The following is a 19,733-nucleotide window of genomic DNA, read 5'->3' as shown; positions in this document are numbered from 1 at the left end:
CGTTCCGCACGTATTTCTCCGATTAAGTACGTTGGCGGGCTATTATCGCCGCGCCGCGGCTGCGCGCGCAGTCATTGGTCGCGTGCGCGTTCGTTCATTTCCGGTAGCGAAGAACCGCGCGATTATGAACGCGGATAACTCTTCGTTGATTCATTACTTGGGCGTGAAAGCTTTCAAGTTTAGCTTCTTACGATTTCAATTTCGATTCATTTCGATAGAAATGTCTCTATTATACGTGCATATTTAATATTCTTTCACAATTCTGTCAGAAATAAGTTTCTATCTGTAGCTAGGTTTGTTTCACCGGTGCCAATATGCAGTTTAAAACTTTACATGCAATTCTTTTCTAACATAAGGTGATAAGATAACAATATCGCAGTATGGAATCGTAGGAAAAACATATCGCATTAAAAGAAAAGTTACAAGAAGGAAAATAAGAAAGAAATTTCATTTACAGGGCGCATATATATATATATATTATATTCGGTACTTTCTTATATTTATTACTAAAATATTAATCAGTATTTACATCAATTTGTACAAGTAACCACTTTGGTCATACGTATAATATTATACGCATATGTAATGACACGTCCAACTGGAATGCGTGATATGTGTATGTGTACACGCATTCGCGTGGAATAAAAAAGGATTGCAGTTGTAAGATTCGCGTTATTTTTTTCACTTTGCTATTAAGTTTACATTGCCACTTTAATACTAGTGGAATGTTTCTCCGAAACGTAGCTTGTGAAATGAGCATTATATATAGCGCGTATCACCACGAATCGGTTGATACGATTTCGCTGTGAAGCCTTACGATGGTTACAATTACAATTATATAAGAATTTATGTCAATAAGAAATTGACATGAAATAAATTATATATGCGAGCGAAGGGTCGATAAAAATAAAAGTGATAGAGACATTCTCCGATATTTGGATGCGAACAAACGGAAACGTTGACTAGCACACCGTATGATATACAGTGATCGTGTATTAAACATGTACAATGCAGAAGTTAAATAAAGGCCAATATTTATACAAAGCTCTCACAATTATTTGGTATCACTGAGAATTTTCTCTACTGCACAGTGTACTCGAATACGTTCAAATCGAAAAGGTCATTTCGTAAAACGACATTTGAGGCATAAATTATGTTCAATATATGCCATAGAAATTGTACAAAGTTTTCAGTAAGCAACGTGCCATTAATATCCAACATTTCGCGTTAGAAGATCCCAAAAGAGAACAAGGAAAAACTCGAGTTTATATTCAAATCTTGCAAATGACTAAGTTTTATATAATTGTTCCTTTTTCTATTGATTCGTTCAAGTATTCCATATTCTGTTAACAATACTTGTCAGTATCTTAACCACACCACAGACAATTTATTATTCGAATATCTCCCGCTGCCGATGTTATTGAGCAACGTAAATTGTCTAGACGTGACAAAAGCTTAGTTAATAACTTATGCACAATAGTATTGGTGTAAAGTTTATAATTAATTCATACTAAGAAACGTACTCTTACGTTCTAAGAGATACAAATTAATTACAAATAAATTCTTTACAGACGAAATACTAAAGAACATTTTTCATAATTGCAGTAACATACTGATATTATTTTACTCAAGATTATTTGTAGATATTCATGATTTTTAGAATAATAATAATTACGTTTCTTCACGATATAAGATACCGACAAGCGTTAACACGATATGGAATCGAAGATCGTCATGAAATTATCGAAGAAAACTGTTGAGAATTTCCGGGATAGCTGAGATTCAATGATCTAAAACGGCGATACTTTGGGAAAACACGAGCATTCGTAATCTCTTGTTTTACAAGTCTTGTGATATGTATCAGCATTACAATTCCGTGGTGATCTCGTCCTGCGGTCGGAAACCGAGAATCGTAAAGTCGTCGATGAGATAGTCGCGAGCGGGCGACCACTCTGATAGAACGGTGTAATTGGCCGCCTCGACAGGGCTGCTCTGGAACTTCCATTGGGGATTTAAATCGTGGTCCAAGCCGTCGCTCGTCTCGCACTCGTCGTGTAACACGCGGATACCGCTGTTGGACTCGAGGGGAAGCGCACCGCCGTTGTAACTGCGCGAATTAAACGCGATCGTCTGGATCTCTTGAAGATGCGAGTCGCTCGTCATTCTCGTTCCGCGTTTCTGAGTGCCATAAACCAGAGGCGTCGTCTGGCCGATCGTTGAACCGTTTGGACTGAGCTTCTCGCAGTTGTAAGCGCCAGTAGCGCTATGCTGGCCCAGACTTGAACCGAGGGGACTGCTGTCCTTCGCGTAGCCGAGGCTCGAGCTTGCCGGGCTGATACTCGATTTGTCGCTCGCTTGGAACGTCGCGAGCGGCACATTCGCTTGGAACGTTGTGAGATTCGTAGGGGTGCTTCTCGGTTCGAAAGTAGGCTGATGCGGAGACGATTGCGATGCCGCGACCGGTGACTGCACTGGAGACGTCGTCTGAACGGCGCTATTCGCTGGCTGCTGCAGGAACGTCACGAGTTGAGCCACCTTGAAAACATGAGGAGATGATTAGTGTTACATAGTTCGATATAAAGCTTGCTCGTGAAAAACAGTTTGAATCGCCGTACCGAGGCGGAAGGGGCTTAACGAGGGGGTACGATCGTCTAAGCTACGCTTTTCGCATACAGCTGTATGAATATACGACTATATGACGCTATATGACTCACCGAAGTGCTTTAGGGACTGGCGTGAAAAAGAATTGAAAGTGTGAGATAACATCGGTAGCGTTTATCGTTTTTATTCAACGTAAAAGCACTCGCGGAAATAAAGGTCTTACCTCTGGAGAACTGTGTCTTTTGTATCTTCTCAGCAGCCGTTCCGCCCACGAGAACAATCGTTGCCAGTCATCAGGCGGGAGTGGTATCTCATCATCTCTTCTGTTTACGAGGACCAAGATCCTCGCCAAGTCCCGTAACACTGGTCTGGTAACAGTATGAAAATTAATAAGGATATGCGCAGATAATTGAAAAAAAGTTTTTTAAATATTTAAAAACGTAATCTGTTTTGCTTTAGAAAAATGTAGAAAAGTGTACCTGTACGCTTGGATTCCGACGGCACCATCTCCGTTATTTCCCGAATAGTATAACTCTCTGACTTGTCTTCTAGTATCGTTGAGCATCGCGAGGAAAGTGTTGGCCTCTCCACGGAGCGTTGCCAGGTGTTTCAAGAATTCTCTCCGCTCCGCGCTGAAACGCACAAGCGTGCATTAATCAATTTGTCGCTACACGACAGTGTACTGTGAGTATCAGAGCACAACGTGAGATATCTAGTATCTAGCGTACCTATCCTCGAATTGTTGCGCCAATTTAGCCGCTTTCTTCTTACGCCGGTGCACGACTATTGCGCCGCACAGGATGATAAACACGCAGATCGTCGCGCCGGAAACCACCCCAACCAGAATAGCGACCTGGCTACCGGTGAGGCCGAACATGTAGCCGGTTTCCTGGCAGATGCGGCCCATGTACTCGTCCCGGGTCGACCAGTCGGCGACGAAACCCGGTGGGCAGGTATGCACGCATGTACCCTGGTGAAGCAGCACGGCACATCTGGCGCACGTTCCGTCCCTGCACCTCTTGCATCCTGTCTCGGACTCGATGCAATCCACGGCTGTAAAGTTCAATAAGATTCAAGTTCATTCGTCCCAGATTTCGGATTGATCCTTAAATGCTATATCTCGATTCGAGCGTGTGAAACCGAAACGCAAGTACTCACGTGGGATCATCCGGAGATCCCAGAGATATCATTACACAATTCAGTACTAAGCGATTGCGGAGATGATTAGTAATTAGCGATACGCAGTGTTTGTATCGCTAAATGTCGAGGTGTCTCCCGGACGAGGACCGATGAAGTAAAGACACCTAATGCAACTAGACATTCGCGTTATGTGTGCCAAGCATTTGGGCCACCGCTCGGGGCTACGGATCACCGATCGCGAGAATTCGATTCGCACATTGCTTTCCTTCACGCGACGCCTTCCGCGTTCCTCTTCTCGTCTTTGCGTTTTATCAACTCCAGATGCTTCCACTGAACATCGTTCATCAAAGTTAACTTTCGTCAAGCATCTTTATGCTTGAATCAGTTCCGATGTAAGGAGGCGCATGCACGTTGCACCGCGTTTTACATTCTTCAACGCGTTCTTTTTTTCCAACGTCCGTTTTGCCATCTCGCGAGACACTCGCTCGTGACCTTTCAATTACTCGTCGTCTCGGCGAGAGGAGCACCTTCCCTCCGCGGTCGTGCATGCCTCCCTCTCTTCCCTAGGTCGCATCTCTTCCTGCCCGCTCGGTGACCAGATACATCACGCGGGGTCACGCGAGGAAGAGAGCCGGACGGATGGAGCGCGCGAGAAACTGAAAGACCTCGTGCGCGCGAGGGAGACCTCCAGGCTGCCGCCTGCGAGCGAGGCGGTCCATTAGTACGTGTATGAGGAATGCGGTTGCCGGTTTCTCGATTATGTGGGTCTATAAACGTACACCCCGTGCCCGCTCCGGAGCAGCCGCAGGCCGCCGATCGCACACATTCTCCAAGTTGAGAACACTAGGTCGGCTCCCCCTCTTTCCCCTTCGCTAGCGTGCGCGGTATACCGGTGTTCTATGAACCTCGGGGTCGTCTATTTATTTTATCGCCGGCATCCTGCGACAAGGAAAGCCTTCGAGGAAGACGCGATGCGTCTTCATGGCCCTCGAGAGGCTTTCCACGGCTTTTCCCGCGCGCGACGAACGAAGTAGACTCGCGTTCTCTCCTCTCGTCAAGTGCTATCGAGATAATCTAGCAATTGAAACATTTTTAAGACGGAGAAACGCAGCCGCGCGCCCAGGGAAAACGCGATCTCTGAAAAACGACCGCCACGCGACTGATTACTGTCCCGCGTATGAGCGCGTACTGTCCGGTATAGAAAGTACCCGTCGACAACTTGACGTTATTTAATGGATAGTTTTTTTTGCATACGACGTTCTGAAAGTTTGCTAGTAAATGGTCCAGTAAGGGGAAAGCGGATATTTATATTACTCAAGCGAATGGACAAGCATCGAGAAATTGATGACTGATATATAATATGGTAACGTTTCGGTCGTACATATCCAAAGTGAATAATATTAGGTCGTAACGTATATTCGCCCCGTTTTTTAGTGCTTTTAATCATGCGGATTGTAATGTATATATTCGTTATTAAAAACACTAAAAAATTGAGACGAACATATGTTACAACTAAATATAGCAAGTAAATTAATTAATACTCTCGGATTACTTCAATTTCAGGTTTCAATTATATCGTGTTATTGCGTACACTCTCGCGGGATTTTTACGCGTCGGTCTCCATCGGCGAACGGCTTTTCGCAACAGCCATCTGCGCGTCAGGAAACCGTTAGTGGATTCGAGTGTCGAGAGTTCTGATTAGGTAATTAAAGGTCGAGGAGAAGTCGTTGCTTCGAGCGGCCTGTGTGACCGAATTAGCATGATTTTTCATCTTTTTCTTCCCGGTTAGGTTACTTTTCCATCATTTTACGCTGACATTTGCGTGAACGTTTCATTTTTTACGTTTTATTTTACCCGAAGGAAATCGGAAATATCTCGTTCGTTGACAGAATGTAGCAATCCCGGGAATTCTATTAAGCGGAGAGATCATTATTAATTTCGCAGGCGTGGCGAACGGCTGTTTATAAGTAACGCAGGCGTCGCAGTGGATGCAGTAACAAGCGCTAACATGTATGCTCGTTTTCGTTATTAATTAGTGTAGTTAGTAGACTGTCCATCGTCTACTGCCGACGCTTCTACTGAATAGCTAATATATCCGAGGTAATCCTCGGGTTATATGTTGCGTTGCCAATTATCGATCCTCAGTATGATCCATCAGCATGACTTAGCAATATAATTTAATAAATTAAAAATCGTTCGTTAAGAATTCATTTCATTTAATCGCTTCTCGTTGTTGTGCAGGTAACAAATAATAAATCATTGTGTACAATGTGCACAGTTACATCATGTACAATGACAATATCAGCAGCGATAATACACTCGTATCACTTAGCGAGTATTAAATCCAATTTTAATCACGACCCCATCCAACATTGAATATTCGATATCTGCGTCCGGCATATGTACTAGAAGCAATATTGAAATTTAACGTTCAACGCCACTGAATCTCCAACGGACTGGCTGAAGTAGGCCCCGTCGTCCCATCGTAAACTTCGTTTTTCGCCACGTGCTTTCTATAATACTAACCCACATTTGCGCCAAGAGGGAACGGATCAGGCTGGTGCGCGAAGCTCATCGATTCACGCGTCCGGGGAATTTAACGGCCGCAGTAAACGTCGTCCCTGAACCTTCAGTAAGTTTTACGGGTCCGTGCACGGACGCTGCGAGCGTGGAGTCGCGTGAATCTTTTCAAGCACACGAGGCTCGTGTGTCAATTGCGCCCGTATGTATTCGCCGAGAGTACAGTTACTCGCGGCGATATTGCTGCACGTGTGCGGTGCGTCTCGTCCCGAGATGCGATGCACGATACCCAGAAGAGACGGGATCGAGTATCTCGCGAGCGGACGCGAGCGAAGATACCTGGCACGATCTTTTTTTCGCGACTACTTCGAGGAACGCGAAAGCGAGCCACTTTCCAGTAGGAATTGGAAGTAGATTCCAGACTTCGGAATTCATTAGGTGTATGTGTTAAGCTTCAGTCGTTTCTCCGCATCGCACGAGAAAAATTATTGTAGATTGCGTAGATTTCGTCCTTCCGCGTCTTTGAAGTGCTGGCGTTTAAATCTTCTCGAAATGTTCTGAGATATCACGATTGTATTATGGGAGTAAAACGAAAATGTTTTCAAAAAAAAAGATTAAAAATTCGCATCTAGTAGCGTTAAACTCAATACTATCTTTGAATGACAGCATTAGCATCATAACGTGCACGATGATATCTCTTTCTCCATCTTTCTTTTTTTCTACCTCTCTGTCTTCTCTTTCTCATCAATTACATCCGTAAAATCTGAAGATCTTTCTACGCCAGTGTATGCCACTTCCGACACTCTATTAGCGGAATCATGAACGGAAATGCGGTTTTTTGATTAGCTTAATTTACATTGAATTTCTTATATTGCGTTGTTCCTCGCACTCCCCGAATATTAAAGTGTTATTCCGTTATTCTGACTTTTGTTACCCGCTAAATCGAACAACTGCGAAGATGCGCAGTAAAATATAGCATATAGATGAGTTTTTCAGGTGTACACACGTGTAGCATGACAGCAACAGATAAATAATATGCGAAGAACAAAAATTACGATTTATGAAAAATTGGTTTCGACTTGTACGAAAAATTTGTATTCCATAAAAAATGCTGTGCTTTCGTAAAGCGAAAGAGAATATCGCACAACTGAATGTCTGAACACCGGATAAGCGTTTAATCCGCATATTGCACTTTCTATTCGTGAACGCATTACGTAATAAAGCGCAATATTATCCATCCCAGTATATTATTCAATAAACGTGAGAGCGCTTGGAGTAACAATGCTGAGACGTCTATTTTCTTCTTTTATTTTAATCGCTAATTATTATATATTGGACGTCAATTAAAAATTATTGAATTTTATTCATTCTCTCTTAGATTGTACTCAATAATAACGCTATATTAAACGCTCATACTGGTACACGTCAAATATCGGGAGTGCATGCCTTTGATAATTCCCGATAAAAAATTTCATTATAGGCAAAGTGCATTTGGCGCGTCTGACAGCGAACACGGGGCACTGTCTGAAAGAAAAGTGAAAAAATTTGATCAGCGTTTAGATAGTAAAATAAAAGGTGGATGCGACGTATATTGCAGAATGCACGTTGCCGTGTGATAGAAAATTCGTAATCGAATATTTCAAGCGTGCAGAAATATTACGTTCACGTAAACGTACGATAAGGTGTTACGCGTACGGAATCTACAGATCTTCTGCAGACGCATATCAGACATGGCTACCTATATTCACAAATCTATATTTTAAATTATTAATTTTTAATTAATTCTTATGTTTTCCACTTTCGATTTAACGATAAACATTGCGTTCAAGAGAGAGAGAGAGAAAGAAAGAGAGAGAGAGAGAGGGAGCTATGGTTTTTTTCACAGGATCATAATTAACGCAGCCGTGGCTTTGTCGGGACAAGCAGATGCAAACGACGAGAGGTGTATATACGCAATTTCCGCGACGAGAACTTTGGCGAACGTTGGCATCGTTTCCTCGCGCAGATTCCGGTGATATGCTTTGCGCTCGTGATCGTTGGAACCGATTTACGTCCCATGCGGGACCAATATCGCCGATGGTTCGTGTCTACGTCAGATCACCTCCAGCTCCACCTGACTATCAGGAAGTGCTATTTACCGGTCAGGTGAAACTTTTCTCTCTCTTTCTCTCCTCTCTCTCTCTCTCTCTCGAGCAGCGATCGGCGCACTGTTGCTCTCGCTGGCCATTGGCGCAGCGCTCATAATACTGTGAACTGGCTGTGATTTACGTCAGAGTTTCTCAACCCACGTCGCGCTGTCACTTCTCTCGCGAACGACGCGTATGCTGATTAGGACTTTCAAGCAATTTTCCTGAACCACTTATTCCAACGTAGCAGGACACAGCAGGGAGAGGGAGGAAAGGCAGACTGTTATATGTTGTACGTCCAATTATGCACATGGAAATACGGTGTACTCGAGTGTACACCGAAGAGCGGGACGCACAAATAATTGGCGACAATAAAAGTCCCGAGGGAAGATAGAAGAAAGCCAGCAAGAAGTGCTCGCCAGGTCCCATTTCCCTGCGTAGCGAAGAGGCGAAAATTTATTTGAAACTATTACGCTACGTAACTGGAGATAACACTGAAAACAATTTTGAAGAGAACAGAGAAGAGTTCTCCTCCTGAGAGCATATTTTTCTTTTTTTTTCTTGAAAGTGACATACCAAAGGTAACTGGAATTCAGCGACGGATAAATCCAAGTACAATTATATCGCGAAAAATTTAAATATACACGGATTTTACGAGTACATTCTCTCTTTCTTTTATTCCTGCCTTTTAGCTAGCTTCAGATATTAATCCGGTGCACACAACCGATAAACTCGCAGAATTTTCCATTTCCTGTTTACGTTAAAGAGATACAGCGCATTATGTAAGTGAAACTTGAAGCTGTGTGGACAGATGTACTCGTCTATACAACTGTGCGCTATTAATGCAGCCGTTAAAATGCAATCTCGTGATATCCTAGTCCCTCGGCGTCTCCCATTACCAAGCGAAAAGGATAGTTTACGACATGGGCCGATTTACGAGCGCCAATGCCAAGACACTCGCCGTGCAGTCCTTTTCTTCTTTCGTCTTGCTTTTGTTTCAGATGCCGCACCGAACTTTCGCCAATAAAAGCTGCTACGGCTGACTATTGGATATAGAGAGTCATATCCGCGTGAACTATGAATGAGGCATCGATTCCGCGCGGTCGCTTTTATCGTCAAGTTTTACCCGCAAAGGTAGCGGCGCTACTACAATTACTCATAACATAAAATATTTTACAATAGAAGAACTATAAAAGCGACACTTATGCACGTTCCTCGCGTACGTCGCACCGCAATTGAACGTGGTAGAATTGAAGACTGCAGTTACATGCAGAAAAGTTCCGGGAACTGGACAACTCTTTCAAATGGATTCTTAATAAATGGATCAAGAATTCTAGTGGCTAGGAAGATGCCCAGTGCCTTCGCCAAACAGTCGGACAACCATAAGACTTCCTTAAATTATAAAAATATAAATTGTATGCACGAGAAACACTGCGTGAGAAGCTGGTCGAACATCGTTCACAGCAATTTCGAATCTGAATGATCTAGGGCTATCAAGGCTTCGAGTTTATTTGATAATAGCTGCCAGCATAGACACATGTTTTTCGATCGTTTGGTGGGACAGGTCCACTCGCCTTCAGGTGCATTCACCTCCTGCTCGATATTCGAGCAGCCGACACACTTTCCTGCGCGCGCGTAACCAATGATTGAGCACCGCTGCAAGGCCGCCGGGAGGCCGATAAGCCGCGGATGCAACGGCTCTAATGCAAAAGCAAAACGTGAAATACGCCGGTTAAACGCGAATGCCTCTCTGTTTACGGTAATTTTACGGCAAACGTCGGGCGAGAGCATGCAACGGACGATATTCAATATTTGAAGACGTTTCCTCGAGAATTTAAATACCGAGTTTAAAAACAAGTTACGCATGGAAAGAGTCTCCAGCAATTTAAGCAAATTTGAAAACAAGATCGAGATGGCGAATGATAAATTTACGTGGCATTCACGCGACACAAAGCGACTGCACTTCGCGTGATAAGAAGCATTAAATCGACATACGCTCCTCGAGTCTTTTTGGCACTTGTAGCTGCTCGAAATTCGTTAAGCCGCTCAATTAGCGCAAGGCAACGGCTCTAATGCAAAAGCAAAACGTGAAATACGCCGGTTAAACGCGAATGTCTCTCTGTTTACGGTAATTTTACGGCAAACGTCGGGCGAGAGCATGCAACGGACGATATTCAATATTTGAAGACGTTTCCTCGAGAATTTAAATACCGAGTTTAAAAACAAGTTACGCATGGAAAGAGTCTCCAGCAATTTAAGCAAATTTGAAAACAAGATCGAGATGGCGAACGATAAATTTACGTGGCATTCACGCGACACAAAGCGACTGCACTTCGCGTGATAAGAAGCATTAAATCGACATACGCTCCTCGAGTCTTTTTGGCACTTGTAGCTGCTCGAAATTCGTTAAGCCGCTCAATTAGCGCAAGGCAACGGCTCGCCATGAAATTAACAAGCCACAATTGGCAGTCTGAACGGGGATGGTTGGCAGATGCTCGCGTCGCACTTGTCGCACGTGCATGTGCATGTGCCACACGTGTGCGACGCACACGCGACCGTTGTTTCTCCATGTTTAGATAACACCTCACATCCCAGGCGCAAAATCGCGATCGTAGTCTCCGTTTGTTCTCTCTCCCACAGTGTATGAAAAGACATCGTCCGGTACATCGCTGATGATCAGCATATGCGTATAAACATTGTCCGTTACGTCGCTGATGATCACATACGTATAGCGTATTGACTTGATTATTTCCATTACATGCTCAAGAGACGACAGAGACTCGAAATTGCTCCGAGTTGGAGAATTGGACCCGAGTAATTGCGCATGAGATTCGCGCAACGCACGATGAGCTTCGGACACGAAGAGACTTTTTCTCGAAATTTAAACGCCGGCAAATGTCAGATTCGATTACGTCCCGATGATATCACACGCGTAACTTCAGAAGGTCGTAAGAATGGTCTATAAGAATGTCTTACGTCACGGATGTAAGGTCTTCCATGCGACGACCTGACGCGAACGATGCGCTCATCGCTCGCATCATACAGACGGGCTCACGCACGATGTGAAAGCGTAGCGAAATTAATTTTCCATGAACAAATGTGGTTATCGTGCACAATCATCTCAACGCGCTTACGGTGACCTCACGGGGTCACGACTCTTCTACAAATAATAAGTCATAAACGGACTCGACTTCAGAATCGTTACTCTCATGGTAATATGCAATCACTTATGTACCGCTGATCGAAAGATCACGCTGAAAATATCTTTATGCTGAATGATGGCATCCTGTATTTTCATTATGTATCTTGGGTCATCAACGATTTCTGAATAATTTATTATAGTTAAAGCCAACTAACAAATGTATCATGAGAATTACGTTTCAGGAATAAATAATATCTCATATTGTTCGCATTTTAATTAAAAATAACTATTAACATGAATAATAAGTTGAAAATTCAGAAGATTGTAAAATAAGGGTCGATTTAATTTTCATCGATACATTAACGACCTCAAGTTTGTGAAAACAAAAATATGCTCTTGGAAGGTATATATTATTACTTCAGAAATGTCATACAAATTTATATATTCTAACGTATCTCTTTGATTAAATATGAATGATTTATTGCGTTGTTACATATATTCGTTATTAAAAACGCTAAGTAAACGGGACGAATATATATGTTACAACCCAGTATAATCGCTGATCGCACATATGCGCCGATCGTATTTATAACATTCTGAATTTAAGACTGATGAAAATTCGCTCGACTCGCGTCACGGGTCCTTTCGTTGTGTCGAAAGTATTCGAACTGCATCGATTTATCGGTCTGGTCACCGGGCGTGTCTAATGTGAATTGTATCGACTAGCCCGGATACCAAGGCAAGGTGAACTCCACTTTCCAATATTCCACACGAATTCACGGAGGCGACGAACGGGCGTAGTCGTTACGGGAAAGTGCGCGATTACTCTGCATTCATAGATTTGCGAAACTTTCCGCGATTTCCCGTCTCCGGCTCCCAACAAATTCATACTCGATGCTACCTATACACGGGACGCTAATTAATCGGACTGCACGCTTATCGCGACTTGCTCACGAGACTTTTGTTTTAATGGGACAGCGATGTTTATAATGTATAACGTAACTGTAATAAACATATAAAGTACATATAAAGGAAGTGATGTATCCAGCGAATACAGCAAGTCTCTCTGTCTGCTTTAAAAACGTAATAAAGCGCATTCATTAAATGGTATCTAGTTAACGAGTATACTCGATGGATGGGTAGGCGTACGACCAGCTCGCCAGTAATTAGTAACGAGCAATTAAATGGAAAATGACTTACATTTACGTTACTCCATATGTTTAAGATCACAAAGTAAGCACACACGTATACACATATGCACATATACACATTGAGAATGTCGCGATCAATAAATGTCTCTCCTGTCGACACAGAATCAGTTTCAATCTCTTCGCGCGATACAATTCTCGCGGAAACGTTTCAATTAAGGTCCTTTTGATGAAAGATAAACGATAATCGGCGTTGACGGTTAATAGTTCGATATATCGATACCTTTCCTTTTGTTCCAAATGTGTCATCGGTGTGCGATTGAACAATGATTCTTCAGCAACGGCGAATGAACAGAATTTATTTCGCGAGATTCTTCGCCAAGGCCAGGAAAGTTACTTTTCGAAGTGCCGTAACGCGTTCTAGCCAGCCAGCTTGCAAATTGGACAATTTAACAATCTGGAACGAAGTACCAGATCCGAATAGCCATACTTGATGTAAACGTTTCCTCTTTGCGTAAACGTCGTCGCTTTCACACGCTACGGCGAATCGTGCATATCACACGCCTGATTACCACGTTGAGTCCTCCACCCGCGTCTTCGCTGTCTCCTCGGTCTTTCCGTTTCGCAAAGTTGTCGTAACGAACAGCGAAACGTTGTTGCACGCTGATACACGCGAGACCAATTAAGATCCGGGAAAGCGCAGGCATGTGCGCGCGATGTCGAAACAATAATAATTTCGAATTAAATCTCGCGATCGTTATCGAAAAGGGAAAACGGGAAAGTCCGGGATGGATCCGGTCTGGCGATCTGCATACTCGTTACTCTGAAGTGCGACTTGCATAGACGCGCGCCGCTCCGCCCAAGTCCCTCAGCTAAAGTGCCAGAAGTGGGTCGACATAAATTGAAATAGATGAGGGAAGCTAATTGCCGCGAAGAGCACAACGGGTCGCCGCAATTTCCGAATACAAAGAGACCATTCCATGACGTGTGCCTTGCCGCTGGGATAGTCTGTAACTTGATCTACGGGCAATTTCAAAGACTGTCAAAATACGTTCAGCTGACGATATCAACGATTCTATTTTGGAAAGCGTGAAATAAACTGAATGTCCGAGATTGGAATTTCCTCCTAGCGATAATTCAGAAATTTGCGACGTCTTGTATAATATTGTTGTCCGAAAAGTTCGTATATGAGTTTCAGAAACCATGTGGATGATTTCTTTACCTCTAAACTAGCCAGGTTCTTCGAGGATAATATAGAGTTGCCTGAAAGATGGGTCAAAGTACTGTAACAAAATGATAGATACTTTGAGGAATAAAATTTTCATTTAGTATTTAGAAATTGTATTTCATTTTAACATTTTACGAACATACTCATATGAATTTCTCGGACAACTCAGTATAATGCCGAGGAAAGAAAGAAAACTGCTTCCTTCCTTATTTCTTCAAGGTTTGAAAGTGCATTATAATCTGACGAATTCTTCAAAACTTGTCTACAAGCATTAAATAAATGCCTTCGAGAAACATAAAAATTATAATAAATACAGACTACTTTTCTACATGAGATTTGCGTAGAATTGGTTACTTTACTATGTTTTAATCAAAAAGTTATCTAATTATTCTGTATTCTCCACAGTTTTTAATTCTCTCCGCGAATATATCTCATAATATTTCAATATTGCGGTCTCTCTTCTTTCTCCTTTTGCAACACGTGAATAACGTGCACGTCATGACGTCCCATGTTGCGTATCTCTATCGCTCGAGTTCTCGACGGCGCTCCTACAAATAAGTAACTGTACTTCTCGCGATTTACTCCTTCGCGCGAGGTGCCGCGATCGAGCAAACGGGCCCCAGACGCGGTAGAAAGGAGGCAGAAAGAGACGTGTACATCGGGACTCGTGATCATTTGCCGAGAAAAACAGAGAGGGAACCTCTCATTACGTAACTTGGTTAATGTCGATGCCTCTATCGTGACTGGTCCGCCATACAGTTAACTCATCGCCAGGTGATGCGAAGCACCCGGGCATAAGCACTTTCCGCCTGTACGTTTTCGAGTACTTCCACGCTCGTATATTGAGACATGAGTCACATGTGCGAGACGTCGTATTCCAAAGGCCCGTTTTATGAAGTGCTTTTATAAGATAAATGTCTCGCATAAAACGAGAGCGTCACGTAGAACGACTCCTTTAGCGATCCCTTTACAAAAATATACGTCTGCTTCTGCAGGATATTCCATTGAGAATAAATTTGCGAAAGTGTAAGAAAGTCGGGAGATTATTTTAAAACAAGGATCGAGAATTGAGCACCCTTTGTACTCGTTGCCCGCGTCAGCGGTGAATGCGAGCAAAACGCGCGCGAAAGAAGGGATGCTATCGACCAGGGTTGCGATGGGGGTTGCCTGGTGGTCGGCGGAAAGGAAACGCTCATCGTCCTCGCGGAGAGAGCTGGAGAGGGACCTCACGCGAGCGTGGCACGCACCCTCGCACCCCCTCGCAATTATCGATCGTATCGCGGAAACGCAGGTGACCATTGTCGGATCGGCGACTCGGGGAGTGCAAATGCGGCGCGTGCTCGCTCGACGTGCACGCGCCGACGAAGGGTTCCGATTTAAACGGTCGTTCTATTGTCGGAGAAAAACTCTGCTATCAGGCAGGATCAACACGGTTTTATTTAATCCGCGATCTTTCTTGAAAGATCGATAATTGTATGAAAATGATTCCGATGATTTTATTCTTTAAAATAGATAAATTAAAAATTTTTTAATTCCAAAGTTTTAAATAAAATGTAAGATTTTAAAATTCTGTAAAATGCTTGGCATTTTTCAACTTTTAATAATATTTATAGTTATTAATATAATAGTATAGTCAATATAATAGAATAACAATTATATTGGGTCATTAAGTATGAAACTTTACAAATAGAACATAAACTTTTGCATTTTTTGGCACATGGACATGATTTATTTTCAATCGAAGTATGCGCCCATGTTATCTACACACTTCTGCCATTTTAGTGGCAGTTGGTCTATGCCTCTACTATAGAAGCCAGGAGTACGGGAATCGATGAAGTCGCGGAAGGCTGTTTCGACTGCCTGTTGAGAATTGAAGAATTTTCCCACCAACAAGTTGTCCAAATTCCGGAAGAAGTGATAGTCGGTAGGTGATAGATCTGGTGAATATGGTGGATGACGGAGAGTTTCCAATTCCAACTCCCGTAGCTTTGCCACGGTCAGTCGTGCAGTGTGCGGTCGAGCATTATCATGCAACAGGATTGGCATTGACCGATTGACCAATTTCGGTTGTTTAATAGCAAGTTGTTGCATCATTTCGTCCAGTTGCTTGCAATATACTTCAGCCGTTATCGATGTACCAGGTTTCATAAAGTTGTAGTAGATAACACCTGACCTGGACCACCAAACAGTCACCATAAGCTTCTTCTGTGTAATGTTGGGTTTCGCGTGATGTCTCGGTGGTTCATCAGCGTTCAACCACTGACGTGAGCGTTTACGATTGTCGTAGAGTATCCACTTTTCATCGCAGGTCACAATTCGATTAAAAAAAGATTCATTTTTGTGACGGGAAAGCAAAGAAAGCGAAGCCTCTAGACGTTGCGCCTGCTGCGCATCGGTCAATTCGTGCGGGACCCATTTGTCCAACTTCTTTATCTTACCAATTGCAGCTAAATGAACCAATATGGTGGGTATGGAAACATTGAATATCGATGCCAATTCACGTGTACTTTGAGATGGATCGGACTCTACTACGGCTCTCAAGTGATCATTATCCACCTTCGTCTTTGGTCTTCCACGTGGCTCATTAGCGAGGCTGAAATCTCCATCTCTGAAGTTTTTGAACCAATTGCCCACCGTTGCTTTAGTAGTTGAACCTTCACCAAATACAGCGTTGATATTACGAGCTGTCTCCGACCCTGTGGTTCCACGGCGGAACTCATATTCATAAATCACACGAATTTTGGACTTTTCCATAGTTCTATAAAAAAGAATCCACCAATAAAACTAATGAAGATATTTGAACAAACAAATATGACATTTGAAGAGCGAACATACATCTATCACACTAACCTAACCTGATACTGACGTCTGGCGCCAAATTTGAGATAACAAATGTTAAAGATGGCGCTTTTACATTTGTAAAGTTTCATACTTAATGACCCAATACTAAAGCTTCTGTTCCCCCCCCCCTCTCTCTCAGGCTTTTCTTTCATTTATCTCCCTTCGCGGCTTCCACTCTCGCGAGAAATTGAGCAATGGCAAACGGAACGAAAGAGATTCATCGGCGTTCGTTCGCGGATTCCAAAGTCGCAAAAGTCACGACGATAATCGGCAAGCAATGACGAGAACCGCAAGAGACACGGCAGCGATGGTGGTAGTAATACTACAACGTGGTGTCGCGAAGAGGAGACGTGACTGGAAAACTATGCGGTCACGATGTAGACAGGTGTGTATGTGTCCGTATGCGCGACTACCTGCGCCTTTAAAATCAGCTTTTACCTCAAATCTATTCCGAGTTTGTTCCTGCTGAAACGAGGATGACACGTCCGTCTTGGTACGTCGTACATATACATCGCGGGCGCATTCCTTTCCGCCGTTCGGTTGAAACCACCATACGTTCCTTCAAGTTCCCCCTTCCTCAAGGCGAGTCATCTTCTTTCTAAGAATTCTTTTCTTGTAACTTTATTAAAACAGATATTCAGATCTCGATAACTCCTTATATCATTCTTATCGAGTAATGTTAATTATTGCATAAAGCTACCACAAACCGGAATTGCGTACTGCATGTCGACGCCGGATGTGAAGGGAGAACATTCATTGCAAAAGTACAAAACATTAAAAACAAAAATTAATATATGTTCGTATGTTTATCCTGTTAATCACAACCTTGTAGCAAATAACAATCAATGACGCTTTGCATTCCGCTTATCCAGCGTCAGATAAAAAGGATAAGCCAGTCGAGTGAAAGAACGCATTGTTTCGCGCGTGAGCGAGCCGTAACGAGATTGCAGTAAAACCTCTTTAATCGCGGGTGAGCAAGATAGCGGAAGACGGCAACAACGGCCAACGAGACGACGAGTAAGGCAGAAGGACGACAAGGAGGAGGACGCAGATGTTTCACCGAGTTACCGGAGTCGAGGCGGAAGTCGTCGTCGACCGGATGCCGATAGCGAGACCAACTTCTGGCTCGTAAAGAGCACGCGCGTTTGGCGCGATAAAGGTGCATTTCCTTTTCATCCCTCCATCAGAGACATCGGGCGAGCGCACCCTAGCACACGACGCGCGAGAGCGTCCTGAAAGTGCGTGTCGGGATCCCAGAGACGCGCAGAAGCTTCATTTTCAACTCACAGGCTAAAGAGGAATCATTTCGTGAGATTTTTATTTGTGCAGATGAATCCTCTCTTTCCCTTTCTCTTCCCTTTCTGCAATTGATTCTTTCAAAAATATACACCCTCAGAAAGGATTTCTGATAACAAGACGAAAAATATTCTTGACTAATTTAATCGTATTACAAGTATAAAAAATATGAAAATAAAACAATTTTTAATTTAAATCAGTAATTTCTATTCTTCTCTCTCGAATTAAATAAGATTGTCTTACTGTCTTGAGACAAGAGTAACATGTACAAATTTATGCTTATATATTCTTGTATGTAGAATAATTTGATATTAGCGCCACTTTATAGTAGGCTTTGTCGATGTCGATGCATCATTTTCTCACAGTCGCTCGTCGACTCGGCGCTTCTGCGTCCTTTATTCGGATAAAACGGCCAATATTTATGTGTTGCAATCGAAAATCGGGAAAGTGTTTCTGTGTTTCTGTTATTTACAATGAATAAGTGCAATACTCTACAAGAAATATTAAAAGATATGGAAATGTAAGTAAGTATATACAATATACTTACTTGAGAAATAAGATTCGAGATAAGACATTTCCATATCTTTTAATATTTCTTGTAGAGTATTGCACTTATTCATTGTAAATAACAGAAACACTTTCCCGATTTTCGATTGCAATACATAAATATTGGCCGTTTTGTGCAGATTCTACAAATTCTCTTAGAAGAATAGAATAAGATGTCTTTTAGATCTCACAATATTCTTAAATCAAGAATATTTTGAACTTGCTACAAATTTGTATCTAAATCCTTCTGAGAAAATTAATGAAATAGCACCAAGATTATTTTAATCTAAATTTTAGAATTTTCTATTCAAGATTAAAATATGCTTCTTTTCAATAATAAATATGATTGCCGCTATAGCGATCTTATTTTATGATAGATTAAGGGGGGAGCCTGCTTTAGAACGTTGAAATTAAGGTATAATTTTACGAATTTTTTTGGAGAAACTATACAGCGGATCATTATAAAACTTTGATGCATTTATTAGTACATGTTTAAAGATGAAAAAAATTATTTTTTGATTTGAATATATCGCCTGTAGAGGTCGTCCTGGAGGCATCTTAGTGCAGCCGGCATTGTAAATTCGTGAGCATTCTCCTGCCTCCAAATTTTATCCAAACTGAAAAATTGAAATATTTTCTTCTTATTTATGAATTCCCATCGTCGATGAACCTTTAATATTCATAAAAACATTAAGTTAAACAATTATTTTTGCATGAAAAAGTTCAAAAACTTTGCCTAAAAATCGTACTTTTGTGTTCTAAGCTCCACCATTTTGGCACTTTTCAACTTTTTTCTTCTCTCTTTGGTTCATCGACGATGGGAATTCATAAATAACGAGAAGATATTTCAATTTTTCAGTTTAGACGAAATTTGGAGGCAGGAGAATGCTCACCAATTTACAATGCCGGCTGCACTAAGATGCCTCCAGGACGACCTCTACAAGCGATATATTCAAATCAAAAAATAATTTTTTTATCTTTAAACATCTACTAATAAATGCATCAAAGTTTTATAATGATCCGCTGTATAGTTTCTCCAAAAACAATTCGTAAAATATACCTTATTTTCAGCGTTCTAAAGCAGGCTCCCCCCTTAAAGAGTAATAGCATTAAGTCCAGAAATCTTTTCTGTGGGTGTATAAAGA

At 42.3% G+C, this 19,733-nt stretch overlaps 1 protein-coding gene across 2 annotated transcripts in view; it reads right to left on the bottom strand.

Moving 5' to 3' along the window:
• Positions 1 to 473: 473 nt before the first annotated feature.
• LOC105279530 overlaps positions 474 to 19,733 on the bottom strand; it is a 29,185-nt gene continuing 9,925 nt past the window's right edge. Inside the window, exons 1-5 of one of the 2 annotated variants that reach the window (XM_026972209.1) lie at positions 17,185 to 17,203; positions 3,330 to 3,654; positions 3,081 to 3,233; positions 2,825 to 2,969; positions 474 to 2,535 (exon numbers count right to left, since the gene is read on the bottom strand). In XM_026972209.1, the coding sequence (XP_026828010.1) occupies positions 1,867 to 2,535; positions 2,825 to 2,969; positions 3,081 to 3,233; positions 3,330 to 3,508 (1,146 nt within the window). In that variant the 5' untranslated portion in view covers positions 3,509 to 3,654; positions 17,185 to 17,203 and the 3' untranslated portion in view covers positions 474 to 1,866. Of the gene's footprint in view, positions 2,536 to 2,824; positions 2,970 to 3,080; positions 3,234 to 3,329; positions 3,655 to 17,184; positions 17,204 to 19,733 lie in introns of those variants that run through there. The other variant, XM_011339373.3, reaches the window with a different exon arrangement.

Source organism: Ooceraea biroi, chromosome 9, assembly GCF_003672135.1.
Source record: "Ooceraea biroi isolate clonal line C1 chromosome 9, Obir_v5.4, whole genome shotgun sequence".
In the NCBI taxonomy this organism is placed as follows: domain Eukaryota; kingdom Metazoa; phylum Arthropoda; class Insecta; order Hymenoptera; family Formicidae; genus Ooceraea; species Ooceraea biroi.
The sequence above is the reverse complement of the archived record's forward strand: the minus strand, read 5'-3'. Positions and strand labels throughout refer to the sequence as shown.